This window comes from Pezoporus wallicus, unplaced genomic scaffold (genome assembly GCF_028554395.1).
Source record: "Pezoporus wallicus isolate ANWC-B61680 ecotype Strahan unplaced genomic scaffold, APGP_CSIRO_Pwel_v1 contig_5441, whole genome shotgun sequence".
Lineage (NCBI taxonomy): Eukaryota > Metazoa > Chordata > Aves > Psittaciformes > Psittacidae > Pezoporus > Pezoporus wallicus.
In genome coordinates, this window is record NW_026640767.1 from 601,889 (window position 1) to 614,175 (window position 12,287).

The 12,287-nt window shown below is 41.6% G+C and overlaps 2 protein-coding genes across 2 annotated transcripts in view; one reads left to right on the forward strand and one right to left on the reverse strand.

Annotated features, from left to right (window-relative positions):
* The window catches only part of IGF2BP3 (insulin like growth factor 2 mRNA binding protein 3), a 115,382-nt gene extending 112,353 nt beyond the window's left edge, over positions 1 to 3,029 (forward strand). Inside the window, exon 16 of the mRNA XM_057420438.1 lies at positions 336 to 3,029. Coding sequence (XP_057276421.1) covers positions 336 to 437 — 102 coding nt within the window. The 3' untranslated portion in view covers positions 438 to 3,029. The remainder of the gene's footprint in view (positions 1 to 335) is intronic.
* A 3,045-nt stretch (positions 3,030 to 6,074) lies between these two features.
* MALSU1 (mitochondrial assembly of ribosomal large subunit 1) lies at positions 6,075 to 10,571 on the reverse strand (the record flags this gene model as incomplete). The annotated part of the gene is made up of 3 exons (XM_057420434.1): positions 6,075 to 6,848; positions 8,024 to 8,105; positions 10,338 to 10,571. Coding segments are annotated over 3 exons (522 nt in total), but the record flags the coding sequence as incomplete, so codon positions are not given.
* Positions 10,572 to 12,287: the final 1,716 nt, after the last annotated feature.

Consider the following 12,287-nt stretch of genomic DNA (forward strand, 5'->3'; position numbering starts at 1 on the left):
AAACATTAGTATCTCCAGAGGAGTAAAATGCCAAGTAGCCTGTAGCCCCAATAATCTTGATGTGGGTAGCTGCCTTCCTATGCTCATGCTTTCTGTATTACTGATGTGAAAACTGACCATGCAGGTAGTTGTGCTAGGTGGAAAAACAGTTGAACTTTAAGTTGTGCATCATGACTAACCCAAGTGTATTTTAACTAATGAGCAGCCTTGTCGGTACGAGGAACTTGGTTATTCCAGATTTTCTTACTCCCAGTAGCACCTATAGTCGGTTGTAGACAGCAGTCACTGGAGCATGGCATCATGATGGGTTGTTTCTTCTTCTTTCTGTCCTTCAGCTTGCTCAGAGAAAAATTCAGGAAATACTGGCTCAGGTAAGAAGGCAGCAGCAGCAGCAAAAAACATTGCAAAGTGGACAGCCTCAGCCAAGACGGAAATAAAGGTTTAGGAAATGGCCCATCAGAGACAGATGCCAGACCAAAGACAGACTGTGCGACGGAGAGACGGGTGGTGAGCACCTGTTGAAGTTGTATGCAGAAGATCCACCAAGCCAATCACCTGTTCGAGGACCAGGCAACCGCTGAACGCTGTCTCTGAGAATGTATTCTTTAGGCTCTCTCAAACTTTTGAAACCCAGCTTTAAAAATAAGGACCCCTTCACTTCCCTTTTGTTCTATTCTCACAATTTAACATAAACTCGTTAGTCTTTTTTATTGTTCTTATTATTCCCCAACAATTTTAGAACTTGGTTTAATGAAGCTTTCTCTTCTGAGTTCACTGGTTTAAAAAGTAAAGAAAAAACAACAAAAAAAAAGAAAAAAGAAAAACAAAAAAAGAAAAGGCATTGCTCTTATAGGTCCAGTTGTCAAAGAACAACCACATTTGGCGGGTGGGATTGCGGGTGGGCTAGGGTTAGAGCAAGGGAATCGACAAGAGTTTAAGTGTTAGTCCCAACGTTGAAACAAGTGGCATTTTTTAAAGAATTTGGTTGCATTTTTACATAACACTGCCATGAATAACCTAAGGGAAGTGTTGAATGGTGTTGGCCAGGGCATAAAAAGATAAATATGCATTTTTACTAAACTACCTCAGGCATTTAGTACCTCAATGAGAAATTGTTCCTTTTTTGCTTTTTTTTTTTTGGTATTTTGTATACTTTATAAAGCTTAATAGTTCTTGAGCATTTTATTTTTTTAAAAAAAAGACTAAAATTTGATCAGCCACCAGCCAGGAGTACTTACAGACTTATCGGGGAAAAATATAGCAGAGCACTTCTAGCTGCTGGCTGACGGGAGTAAGGTGGGTAAAAAAAACACGGCCTCAGGTTTGCTGAGGGCTTCAACACCATCATTTGTCTAAAGGAGAAAAAAAAAAAATTCAGTGAATGTTCAAAAGCTAGTGAATGATGCCAACATTCTGATAGCAGCAATGCCGTTTAGTTTTCTTTTAAGATGGGATGAAAAAGTTTGTGACGGTACTTTATTGGGAACAGGACAAGGAAGTGATGGCAAGAGGCTGGGGTTGGGGGAAAAAATTTAGAAGGCTGCAAGAGGCTGAATTTTTTTTTTTGTGCTACTTGATTGAATGCATGAACCCTTTGTGCCTTTGACCATCACTACCTAATAATGCTACATTTAACCATTTGCAGCCCATTTGGACTTTGCCATTTTGTTCAAAGAGCAAGCTTCATCTTCAGTTTGATAGAACAGTTGATCTGCCGGAGCCTATTTGAGGCCAGGAGGGTCTCCGCTGTCTGCAGATCACATCATACTGCTTTCAGTTACCACGATGGGGGAAGGTCAAACAGTGTTTGATCACATAGAAAGATAATGAAAGGCTAAGTTTACATATCCAGCCGCTGTTATGGGCCACACTAAGCCACTTTGAAGGTTTTAAAAACTATTACAAGTTAAACAAACAAAACCAACCACCTCTCTAGCCTGGCTTATAATAGATGCAGCAGGATTTATGCACGTTCTGCAACCAACCATTAGAGGAGAAGAAAAAAAACCCAACAAACCTAAATGTCAAAAGGCAGGGATAACAGGAAAGTTACCAAATTTTTGAATTTCCAAATGTAATTTGAATGATGATTGTGGTAATAGTGACACATTCAAGTTTCTACAATAAACTTCAGTCTACCTCAGTTTAAGAAAAAGAAAAAACTAAGTATGTGGCAACACATGGTGCATAAAGACTGCTGTGTGTGTGTGAGTGTGCGCGCGCGCGCCTGTGTGTGTGGTCGACAGAGCCATGCTATTACCTCTGAACCTTTTTTTGTGATGTTTTTTGTGCATGAGATGATCAGAATCACCATGCTGCACTGATTTGAGGGGCACAACGAGCAAAAACATTTGTTTCATCATTTTGTTATCTACCTCTTAGGTTCATGTTGAAATAGAGGCATTACTACATAGACTAGATGATTTTCCCAAAGATCATTGTTGTACAGATTAGCTAATTTTGAAAATGGTCTGAAGTGGTTTTTTCCTGCATCTCTTCTTTACTAATTGGTTTAAAAACCACAAACTTATGTTGTAGTTTTAGCAAAGAGAAATGAGTTTCTTTTTTTCCTTTTTTGACAGTGACCTTCATCTAGCCTTTAGGAGGATAATGTTTTTTGTTCTTACAATGAATTTAAAATTACTGAAGTATGAGAAGTCATAGCGTTTTAATTTCTGTTGAGGCTTAAGTCAGTCCGACATTCCTTTCTTAACATTTGAGAAGGATTTGACTTCATGATTTTCCAGAAAAATGACTTTACAAATAGGTGCTGCATTTACATCAGCTGATTTAAATACTGTCATCTCTCGTTAAATTTCTAGACTTAATATGGTAAATCATGTTTTTCTTTTCAATTGAAACTTGGGAATATGGAGTATTTGGGAATAGCTAGAAAGTAAATACTGTAAATGATTTCAATATCCACAAAGTATGGATCATTTTTCATCTGTAATGTGCCCCCCAATGCAGCTCCACTTGCCAGATGCCTCTGAATGGAATAAAGAGTTTAACTCCTATCATCAGATAAAGTCGTGTGGTGTTTTTTTAAGTTAATGAGGCATAGGGACAGACTGTTTCGTGGTACTTTGGTTGAAGGTGGTTTTCTGTCCGTAATAACTGGATAAGGATGAACACTCATTCACAGATATTCATTCCATAGCTACCAGGGCAGCCAGCAGCCAGGTTATAATGTTTGCACTTCCTAATGCAAGCAGTGACTTCTGTCACTTCTAGTTTATCTTCCCCCTCCCATACAACAATGCCATACAGTCTGTAGTACAACCTGCAGTCCATGGTTTCAGCTTCATGCAGTTCCCTGAGGCTGGTTTGCTGTGGGAGGGATGTGTGCTTGACCATCCTGACCCAGAGCAAACAAGAACGGATCTTTAACAGGTTTGAACTGAGAACTGAATTGCAGTGATTTCTGGGGAGCTGGGCTTTACCCAGATTACTTTTGGCGTGCTCAGCATGATGAGGCTGTGCAGTCAACACGGCCCTAAAAACCTGGATAGGCAGAACTAGTCCCACTAGCAAGGAAATCTGATGGCAGGCAACCTGTATCTCACTCCTACCACCATGCCTGAACATGCACCACTTGCCAGTGAGGTGGTATGGCCTCTCCATTTAGATCCTCTTTAACATTTGGAATAGAAATGAAACTACATGTTTAAGTGACTGCTTTAGAGTGAGAGAGAGGGGCTGGAGAATGAAGGAGCATCATGAATAATGTAATTCTGTGATTTTGAAAGAGGAGTGGAAAACCAAACTGGTTTTCCAAACTCTTGCAGGCTCCTACTTGTCTTCACAACCCATTTTGGGGGGCCAACCCACCAGAAAGAGGGAACTGAAGAAATGATGTCTGCAGAAGACACTGCATAGGGTATTGCATTTCACAGGGAACTCTTGGCTCAATTTGGCACACCAGTACGGAGCTATCTTCTCAGAACCAGCATCATAAGAAGTTATGCCTCCCTCTGTATCGCTGGTGCATTTGTGACAGCTAAACCCCTGACTGTTTTAAGCATTTGCTTAATCATGATGCTTTTATTTGCTTCTAACCTTCCAAAGCTTTTATTCCTAAGCTGCAATTCCAAAGGCATGCGCTCTTTGTATTAGTTTCCATTAAACAAAGCATGTATGTTGTGCAGGACAGCATGGTCTTGATGTACCAGGGCACAGGACTTCTAAAGGAATGTGAAAAATCACAGAGTAAGCACTCGAGCTGGGCTGTATGTAGCAGATGTTCCCTCAACTGATGGACACACACTGCTTGATAACGAAGCTACTCAAATGCAGTGCAGGAATTCAGTGAAATGACTACTGAAGTTCCACCTTGATAACTGTTTCTCCTGTTCATCCCATCATCAAGGGATCCTGCAGTCAAACCTGCACCTGCCTCTGTAAAAAGGACTGAATGATGAATATCTAGACTCACTGGACAAGTTGCTCTGTGTTTATTTGACACAGAAATCACCTGATCCATAGAACTGAAACCATTCCCAACTGTTTCACCTCCAAAAGGGGTTTAACATTGCACAGTACTGATCATCTAAAGCAGCTTTAATTCCCAGATCCCATATCAAAGGCTCCCCTGGGCAGGCAGGTAACCTGGCTGAAGAATGGCAGTAGCTCAGCACAGACTATGATGGCTTCTGTTCAATGGGGGATGAGGCAGTTCTTTTCCTGAGCCTGCAGTCCTGATTGTTTAATACCAACCAATGACTGCTCCTCTTCACAATGTGCTTTGGCAGTAAATTCAGTTACTTTTTTATTTTACTGTTTTTTGTCTCCTCAGTTAATTCTATTTTCACTTTTCTTTGTCTTGCCTTGCAGACTACGACCTCTTTGCAGCTGTAGGAGTCCCAGCCTGCTCCCAGGGAAGCTGGTCCCTACCTTTTTCTGTTCTATTCTGAGAGCTCTTTTTGTTACAAGATACTGTATGTAGTTCCAGTTACTAAATATGGATTCATATAGCCTCATAATGGTTGCTGAGCCTGCCCCTATTCGTCTAGCATTACTTATCTTCAGCCACAGCAGTAAAAGGCAAATGGTTTTGGGGAACGATCCAAAGTTACTCCTACATATCCCTCCTAGGAGGAAATGTTTGATTTAGAACCCATCACTCTTAAGACAGCCAAGGTTATCTTTCCCCCATGTGGATTACTTACAAATATCATGAAACATTCATGACAGCATTCATGAAGCATGAAAATCTTTCTCTGCAGTCAGACTTACCATTTATTTTGAGGGCAAAGATGTTTTATCTACCTGCACAGTTTAACCACATTTAATAAATGGTCCTTGTTTAAATTGCAGAACTATCTGCTGCCTGGTATTGAACAGCAGGTGAACTCAGGGGCAGTTATTCCTCAAGGAACAGAGTAGGCACAGCAAGAAAAAGTGACCAGTCAGAAATGAAGGAGAAGGTTGGTTACCTGTTTCTTAAAAACCAACCCACCCCTTCCCCTGGAACACAACCGTAAGCAGGAAAAGCAAGGTCACAAACAGCAGCTGATGTGTAGGGAACACATGCAGACAGGGCCTTCAACTATTTTGTGGGGCTGTAGGGGGAAAAGTGATTACCCTAAAGATCTACTGTTCCCGTTTCCTGATGCACAGCTGAGCAAGCTTCTCCAGAAGAGATCCTAATCCAGTGACAAAAACACTGTCCTGTAGTTGAGAAAAGCATCTTGCTTTGTGTGGTAATACAACCAGACAAGTTGTGTTACCATCTTGAAGCTCTACTAACTGGTTATTAGACCGTGCTGCAATCAAAGAATACACTTCACAACTTGTGGAAGTGCTGAAGAGACCCATCAACAGCAAATAATGCTCAGTGACGAAAGGGCTTCCTTTAGAGCTACTTTTGCCCATCTCAAAGGAACCTGGGGTGTACACTGTCATAGTACATTTGCTTAGCATTCTTTTCCAGAAACTAGGTGAGAGGAAAACCAGCAAAGGAGCCAGCTGCACACTTAGAATGAGCTGAATGTTTTAACATAAAGACAAGGAATTGAAGCTCTTCAGGGCTGTGTTTTTTTTATTACTATTACTAAAACCAGATTGGCCTTGGGTGAAAAAACTGACTTACTGTTTTGTTAACTCAAGGCACATTTGTCACTGCTGCTCTCAGCTCATGTGCTCAGCAACAGCAGTCTCTTTCTTCTCTTCCAGAGCAGAGCATGACTTGCTTCATCTTGACCAGAAGCAAATGGCTTAATACCAGAAGCCTCATCTAAACTGTACTATTTCACATAGTTTTATCTTGCAAACCTCAAGTCTTCTTGCATTGCTTCTACAAGCAGGCCTTTCAAAGAAAAGCAATTACTCTAGAGGCTAAACCTGAGTTTCAGGGTAAGGAGCTTAAGCAGCTCTTTGCCCTGCTCTTCTCACTGCAAATTCCACTGCAACAGTGACTCCCCCAGGAAGCTCCCTTATGATAGGATTCCCTCTTTGATATTTTATGGCTGGAATCAAGGCTTCCTTTCCAACCTCCAGGATACTATGAGTGATCATATCTGTAGCTTGTTCAGAACTTTAGCTACCTACATCCAATAAACACTGTTTCGTACTGATCAAGTGTAGTGACTGCTAAGTCACTAATGAAGTCTGTATGTGCCTCTCAGACCCGTGCAAGCACACTCATTTCTCTTTCCACTCAACAGCTGTATGAAGTTCTTTCTCCAGATGATCGCTGTGGTCTGGAGTCAGTCTAAAGACGAAGTCTTCTGGTAGTGACTGTGGAGTCATCTGTGCTAACTGGTCATCGTAGGAACCAAGGGTCCATAGCTTCTCCAATTCATAAACTTCTCGTGCCTCTGGCAGCATGAAATGCACCACTACGCTACCTGCACAGAACAGAATTCACAATAAATTAAGGTGAACTGTAAAGCCCTACTATGTTTCCAGCTGCACAAAGAACTCAAGTCTTCCATCCCCATTCTGGCTAGATGTAACAGGTCAGCTGATGGGAGGTCTCCTCTTACACTGCTGATTGAAGTTCTTGAACTGTGTTAGGAATTGGGTAGTCTTTTAAAAGACTCTAAGAATACAGCCAAGAGAATGAGAGGGACAACACCCTGGCTTAAATTAAAATGCTTTCACAAGACTCCAGACCAAAGAAGTTACAACTTCTAGGGGACAGAAGGCAGTAAGTAAAAAGAAATTTTACTTGGAAGAGTCCCCTGATGGCCCTTCAGCTTTCCTGTATCACCAGTAACATTGAGCTATAGCCAAGTGAATTTCCTTAGGTGTGTTGCTCACATCTCTCAGGTAGTTTTTACAATGAAATAGGTCCAAATTTTGACATAATAAGATTTTTCTTACAGGTTTTCATTAATCCTGTGCAAACAATAGTAGAGAACATTAATTCCAATATACTTCTAATGCAGTTTTTTTCTGGTTATGCCCTTAAATTTCAACTGCTTTTCAGTTAAACTATAAAACCCATTAACAGTAAAGTAACCAAGGTTTAATTTCGCTGGCTGCAGTGCTCCACCCACCCATGTTTGCTTTTAAGCAGAGCTCACAGTGAAGGAGAAGTGCTTTCCGAATGCAGTCTTCTACGGTTGTGTAGAGAGCTTCACGCTTGTAGAATAAAGAATTAAATTCAATTTCTTAGGACTGATGTTTTGCTCCATGTCATGGTATGATCTGGACAGTGGACAAGTCTTGTTCAATAGGTCACTACTAAGGCAGCAAGCAAAGAGCCCCACTCACCCAAAGAGGAATTACATAAACCTTAGAAAATTGCCTGCAGTAGTCTTTCTGTTTCTATCACTGTTACCTTCAATTTATTAAGAGCTGTTTTAGCTGTATGAAGAGTAGTTACTGCTTTCTTCTCGGTGCCAATGATCTTTAGTGAAAAATTATTTAGTACCACAATGAGTTCAAGCAACAACTGGGACTTCAAAACAGCAGAGTATTGTGAACTCTTCACAGCTATCAAGGTACATGGTGAGATGCTTCCTTCAACAGAGAGCTCATGCAGAACTTCCCATGTGTCAGATTCACAAATATTTACCAAAATCAATGCACAGCCAGTCATCTGTCTCTTTCCCTTCAATCCGCGTATGACGGCTGCTTTCTTCTTTGCAATACTTGTACTGAGAGAAGAAACAATGGCAGAAAATTAAACACATAATGTTTACTTAAAAGCAACCAAACTTAACAGATAAACTGACCTTGCTGAGTTGTCTAGAGTTGTCTTGAATCTTTAATGGATTAGATCATGTTAGATTTGGGATCTGCGCCCAAAAAAAAATCCAAAAAATCCCAAACAAACCAAAACACTTGCAGCACTTGAAAACAAGTACAGATTTCTCAGTGGGATTTAGTATCAAATCTAGAACCCTAATACTCAGAATTCCCATATAGTTATCTATCCATGAATTTTATAGGTGCCCATCTTTTCCTCAAGATGAACACTGAATACAATTGCTTGGCATTCAAGTAGCCTTTCAGTTACCTGTGGCTGCCATTACCACTAATTTTATTTCCTTTCAGATACCTTTCGTTGTTTTATATTGGCTAGTTAAGGATGCAGAGCTGGAAATGCCAAGTTTACCCTCTTCCCAGATGGAAGGATGTGGGAAGAAAACAAGTTTCAACCCATGTCATGAGGAAAGCATTCAAACAAACCTCCTGTCTCTTGAGTACATGCTCTCAACACTTACAGCCAGATGGGAAGCAAGCATGACTGGCACACAGGTTCTCAAGCTATGAACCACTCTGTGTGTGGGGGAGCTCAAAGCACAACTGCAAATGCTCAGTTAAGGCAAAGTGGTTTGTTCCATGTGCAACATGGTGGCCTTCATGTATGACAGCTCAGAGGCTCAGCTCCTCCCACCTAGGCACTCACCACACCTAAAGAAGTTTGACAACTAGAAGCTTAAGTACTGTCACTTTCAGATCTGGCCATAACCTACTTGTCTCTTTACAAGAAGCATCCATAGAAAACAAAATGTGAAGTCAACTGCATCTTCACAGAGCTCCCTTATTCCAATTTCTACTTTAGCTGAAGCAGTCAAAAAACAAATACTGAAACTTTTTTCAAGCTCAAATTAAAACCCAAGCAATTATTAAACCAAACACTTATTTCAGCACAAGGCCACAACCAGAACAGAGACTGAAACTGCCTGGCTGCTGTCAGTCTTTTCTGCCAGGGAAGGCACAATACAGTGTAACAGGTTGTAACAGCACGGCTGGCTAGCAAATGAGTCCCACTTCAAGGGGAAAGCAATTCTCACAAAATACCACCATTCCTGCTCCTTCCCATACAGTGCTGGCTGCTGGACAACAGCCTCAGTCTGCAAACCAGAATGGAGAACTTTCAAAATGTAATTCAGAACTAGTTCACCTTCCTTTCTTTCAGTTAGCTTGCGAGATGTCCTCAAAAGCAGGTAACTGTCAATGCCCATGAAAGTCTGCTTAAATTCCTAAAGAGTCCTGCATGCACTGCCATCAGCTATTTAAATAGGCATATCTCCACTGCAACTTTCCTTCAGCCTTGTCTTTAAAGGCTGTGTAACGGTGAACAGATTATAAGAGAGTTGTGTTAATTTCGTCCTCTAACATGAAACCAGATGGGAAGTGGTAAGCAGTAGCTGGGACTTTGCTATTTACAAGTTACTGCAAGGAAAGCAAGACTCATGCTACACATGAGCGCCTCTGCTTTTTAGTGTAGATCACGCATCACCATAATGGTTTAGGTACTGTAATGGTAAAGCCAGCCCGCTGCCTACCAGCACTCCTGAGCACCTGCTCTGCTTTACATCTTAAGGTTCAGCCTACTTTTTGCCTAGAAAATTTTCAATGCCAGAAAAGCTTGGCCACTCGTGAGTGCTTGCTCAGGCTTCCCAGGTTTGAGGATGCCAGGTCTCCCCAGCAGCTCTGCCCTTGCAGAGCTCCTGGTCTGGGGCAGATGGAAAGCTGTCAGTGTAATGCTAGCAAGTTATGCAAGTAACAGAGTACCTATTAATCACTTAAATTTAGTACGTTCAAAAATCACATTAATACAACTTCTGCCTTCTTGAGGCAGAATTTTAGTTTGCGAATTTCACATCACTCTTGTTCAAGCCACCAAACTGTGCTAACGTCATCGCTGCTCTAAATACAGAAAGCTCTGGTTTTTAAATAAATTATCTATGTTTTGAGTAGTAGCACTACAGGAAAAACATTACAGTTAGTCGCTAGATGCATTCAGGACTAAATAACATACGGATAATTTGTTTCTTCTTGTCTGGTACACCCATATATGTGCAATCCTGAGAAAATTCCTGTCACAACATTTAAAACCATTCCCGAAACCCCAGAGAGTGCAGGGGGAACTGTCTTACCATTTTCAGCATGTACTGTGCCATTGCATGGAGATGTCGTGGTGAAGATCCGCTGACGATTATGAAATAATCACAGTATTTGACTTCTGGAGGTAGCTGGATGACACACATGTCTTTAGCATTCTCCTGCCTCAGCAGAGCTACAACAAAGTCAATGTTGAACTTGGGAAGCACGGTATCTGGAACAGACAGAAAAAATAATACAGTGGCAATTTCTCTTTTTAATTGCAAAAATCAACCACTTCAGAAGATATCAAATGGCAACGATGTGATTTACAGCCTAAGCCATGTTTGGTTTGATAGTGACAATGCAGCACGAACATCAGATTTTAACAAATGATTTTTAAAGCCACCAAAGTTGAGAACTAAGCACCCTTCTGGTATGTAACACTACCGCTAGATACAGCAGTTAGCAAACATCAGGGTTTCTTTTAGGTAACTTATCTCTTCTTGTTATTACTTAAGAGTCAATGCTATCATGGGCTATTTCTCAATTAAAACGAATGAAACTCAACTACTTCAACAGACATTATTAAAACAACAGGAAAAAAAGTCAAAACATTTCAGCACAATGCTTGTCAACAGGCCCATGATAACACGTGGTGATGAAATTACTCTAAAATCATAGGTAGATTAAATCAGTATATTGAAAATGGAGCTGATGCGATGCTGTGTGAAGGTACTTTTTATCTTCACCTGAATAAAGCCATTTCTTTTTCTTTCTCCCTAATCTGTTCTTCCACAGAGGATCATGATATTGTAGACAAAGCTTTAGTCTTTCAACAGTTTAAGCAAGCCAGTTTAGAAACTAGTAAATTAGTGCAACTACCTTCTGTTCACACCATGAAATCTGTTTATTTCTAATTTGTCCTAATTAGGTAGATGCCACTTGTGCGCATACTGAAGACATAATTTGAATCTGTCAGCAATGCATGCTTGCCACTATAAAGTGAATGTTAGTGCAGCCCAAGCACCACCACAAAGCCAAGCTGTATATTTACCAATATGAAGAAAAAGCCAAACAAAAGAACAATAGCTACATATAATTATATGCATGAATGGGGATATGAAACTGGATCAGATCTCTGTAAATGAAGTCCCCCTTTGAGCTTAGGGACTCATGCACTCTTTCAACATTTGCTGTGGTCACACATGCAGAAAATTAGCAGTGGCCACAGCTCCTCCAGACGCAGTGGTTACAAAAGTTAAATATTTGCCTCATAGCCACATGTGAATTCTCCAGTGCTTACTTAGGGAATGAATGCTCTAAACAACCCCAGGCACACTCTGCCACACTGAACGCCATGGTCAGATCTGGGCCAGAGATGTGCAGAGCAGCTACAACAAACCAGCTCTGTGCACGCAATGCTTACACCCATAACCAGCCATTCTGCTACTATAACTGTTCTCTGTACCGGGTAATTTTTTTGCTAGTGTACATCAGAGAATCACACCTCCAACGTAGTACCACTGCCCTCACATAAGTTCCTGTATGTATCCACGCACGGGCTCGGTCTACGCTAACTGCCGACTCCCTGCTTTACAGCGAGCCTTGGGAGGCAACGCTGGCTCAGCACAAACGCCGTGACCCCGAATCCTGTGGTGTCAGCTGAGGTGAGAGCGACTCCATCGTATCAGGCACTCCCAGGATCCTCCCGCAGCTGCAGAATGAGATTGTGTCCCAGTTACTTTATTCCCGAGGCGTTACATTTTGCATAGGGCACCATTTCACAGAGCTGGAAAGCACAGGGCAGAGCCACGGGCCTTCGGGTCGGCGGCCCAACTGACGTGCCGCTTCACAGCCATGCCTGGGCCTGACAAGCCAGGGCCTTACCTCCAACGGAGACCGCAACACCGCGTTAACCAGAGTTTAACACCCGCACGGTTACAGGCTATGAGGGCCCTTGAGCAGTGCCCTACTATAAGGGGCGGGCCCGCTCGACACCCGCA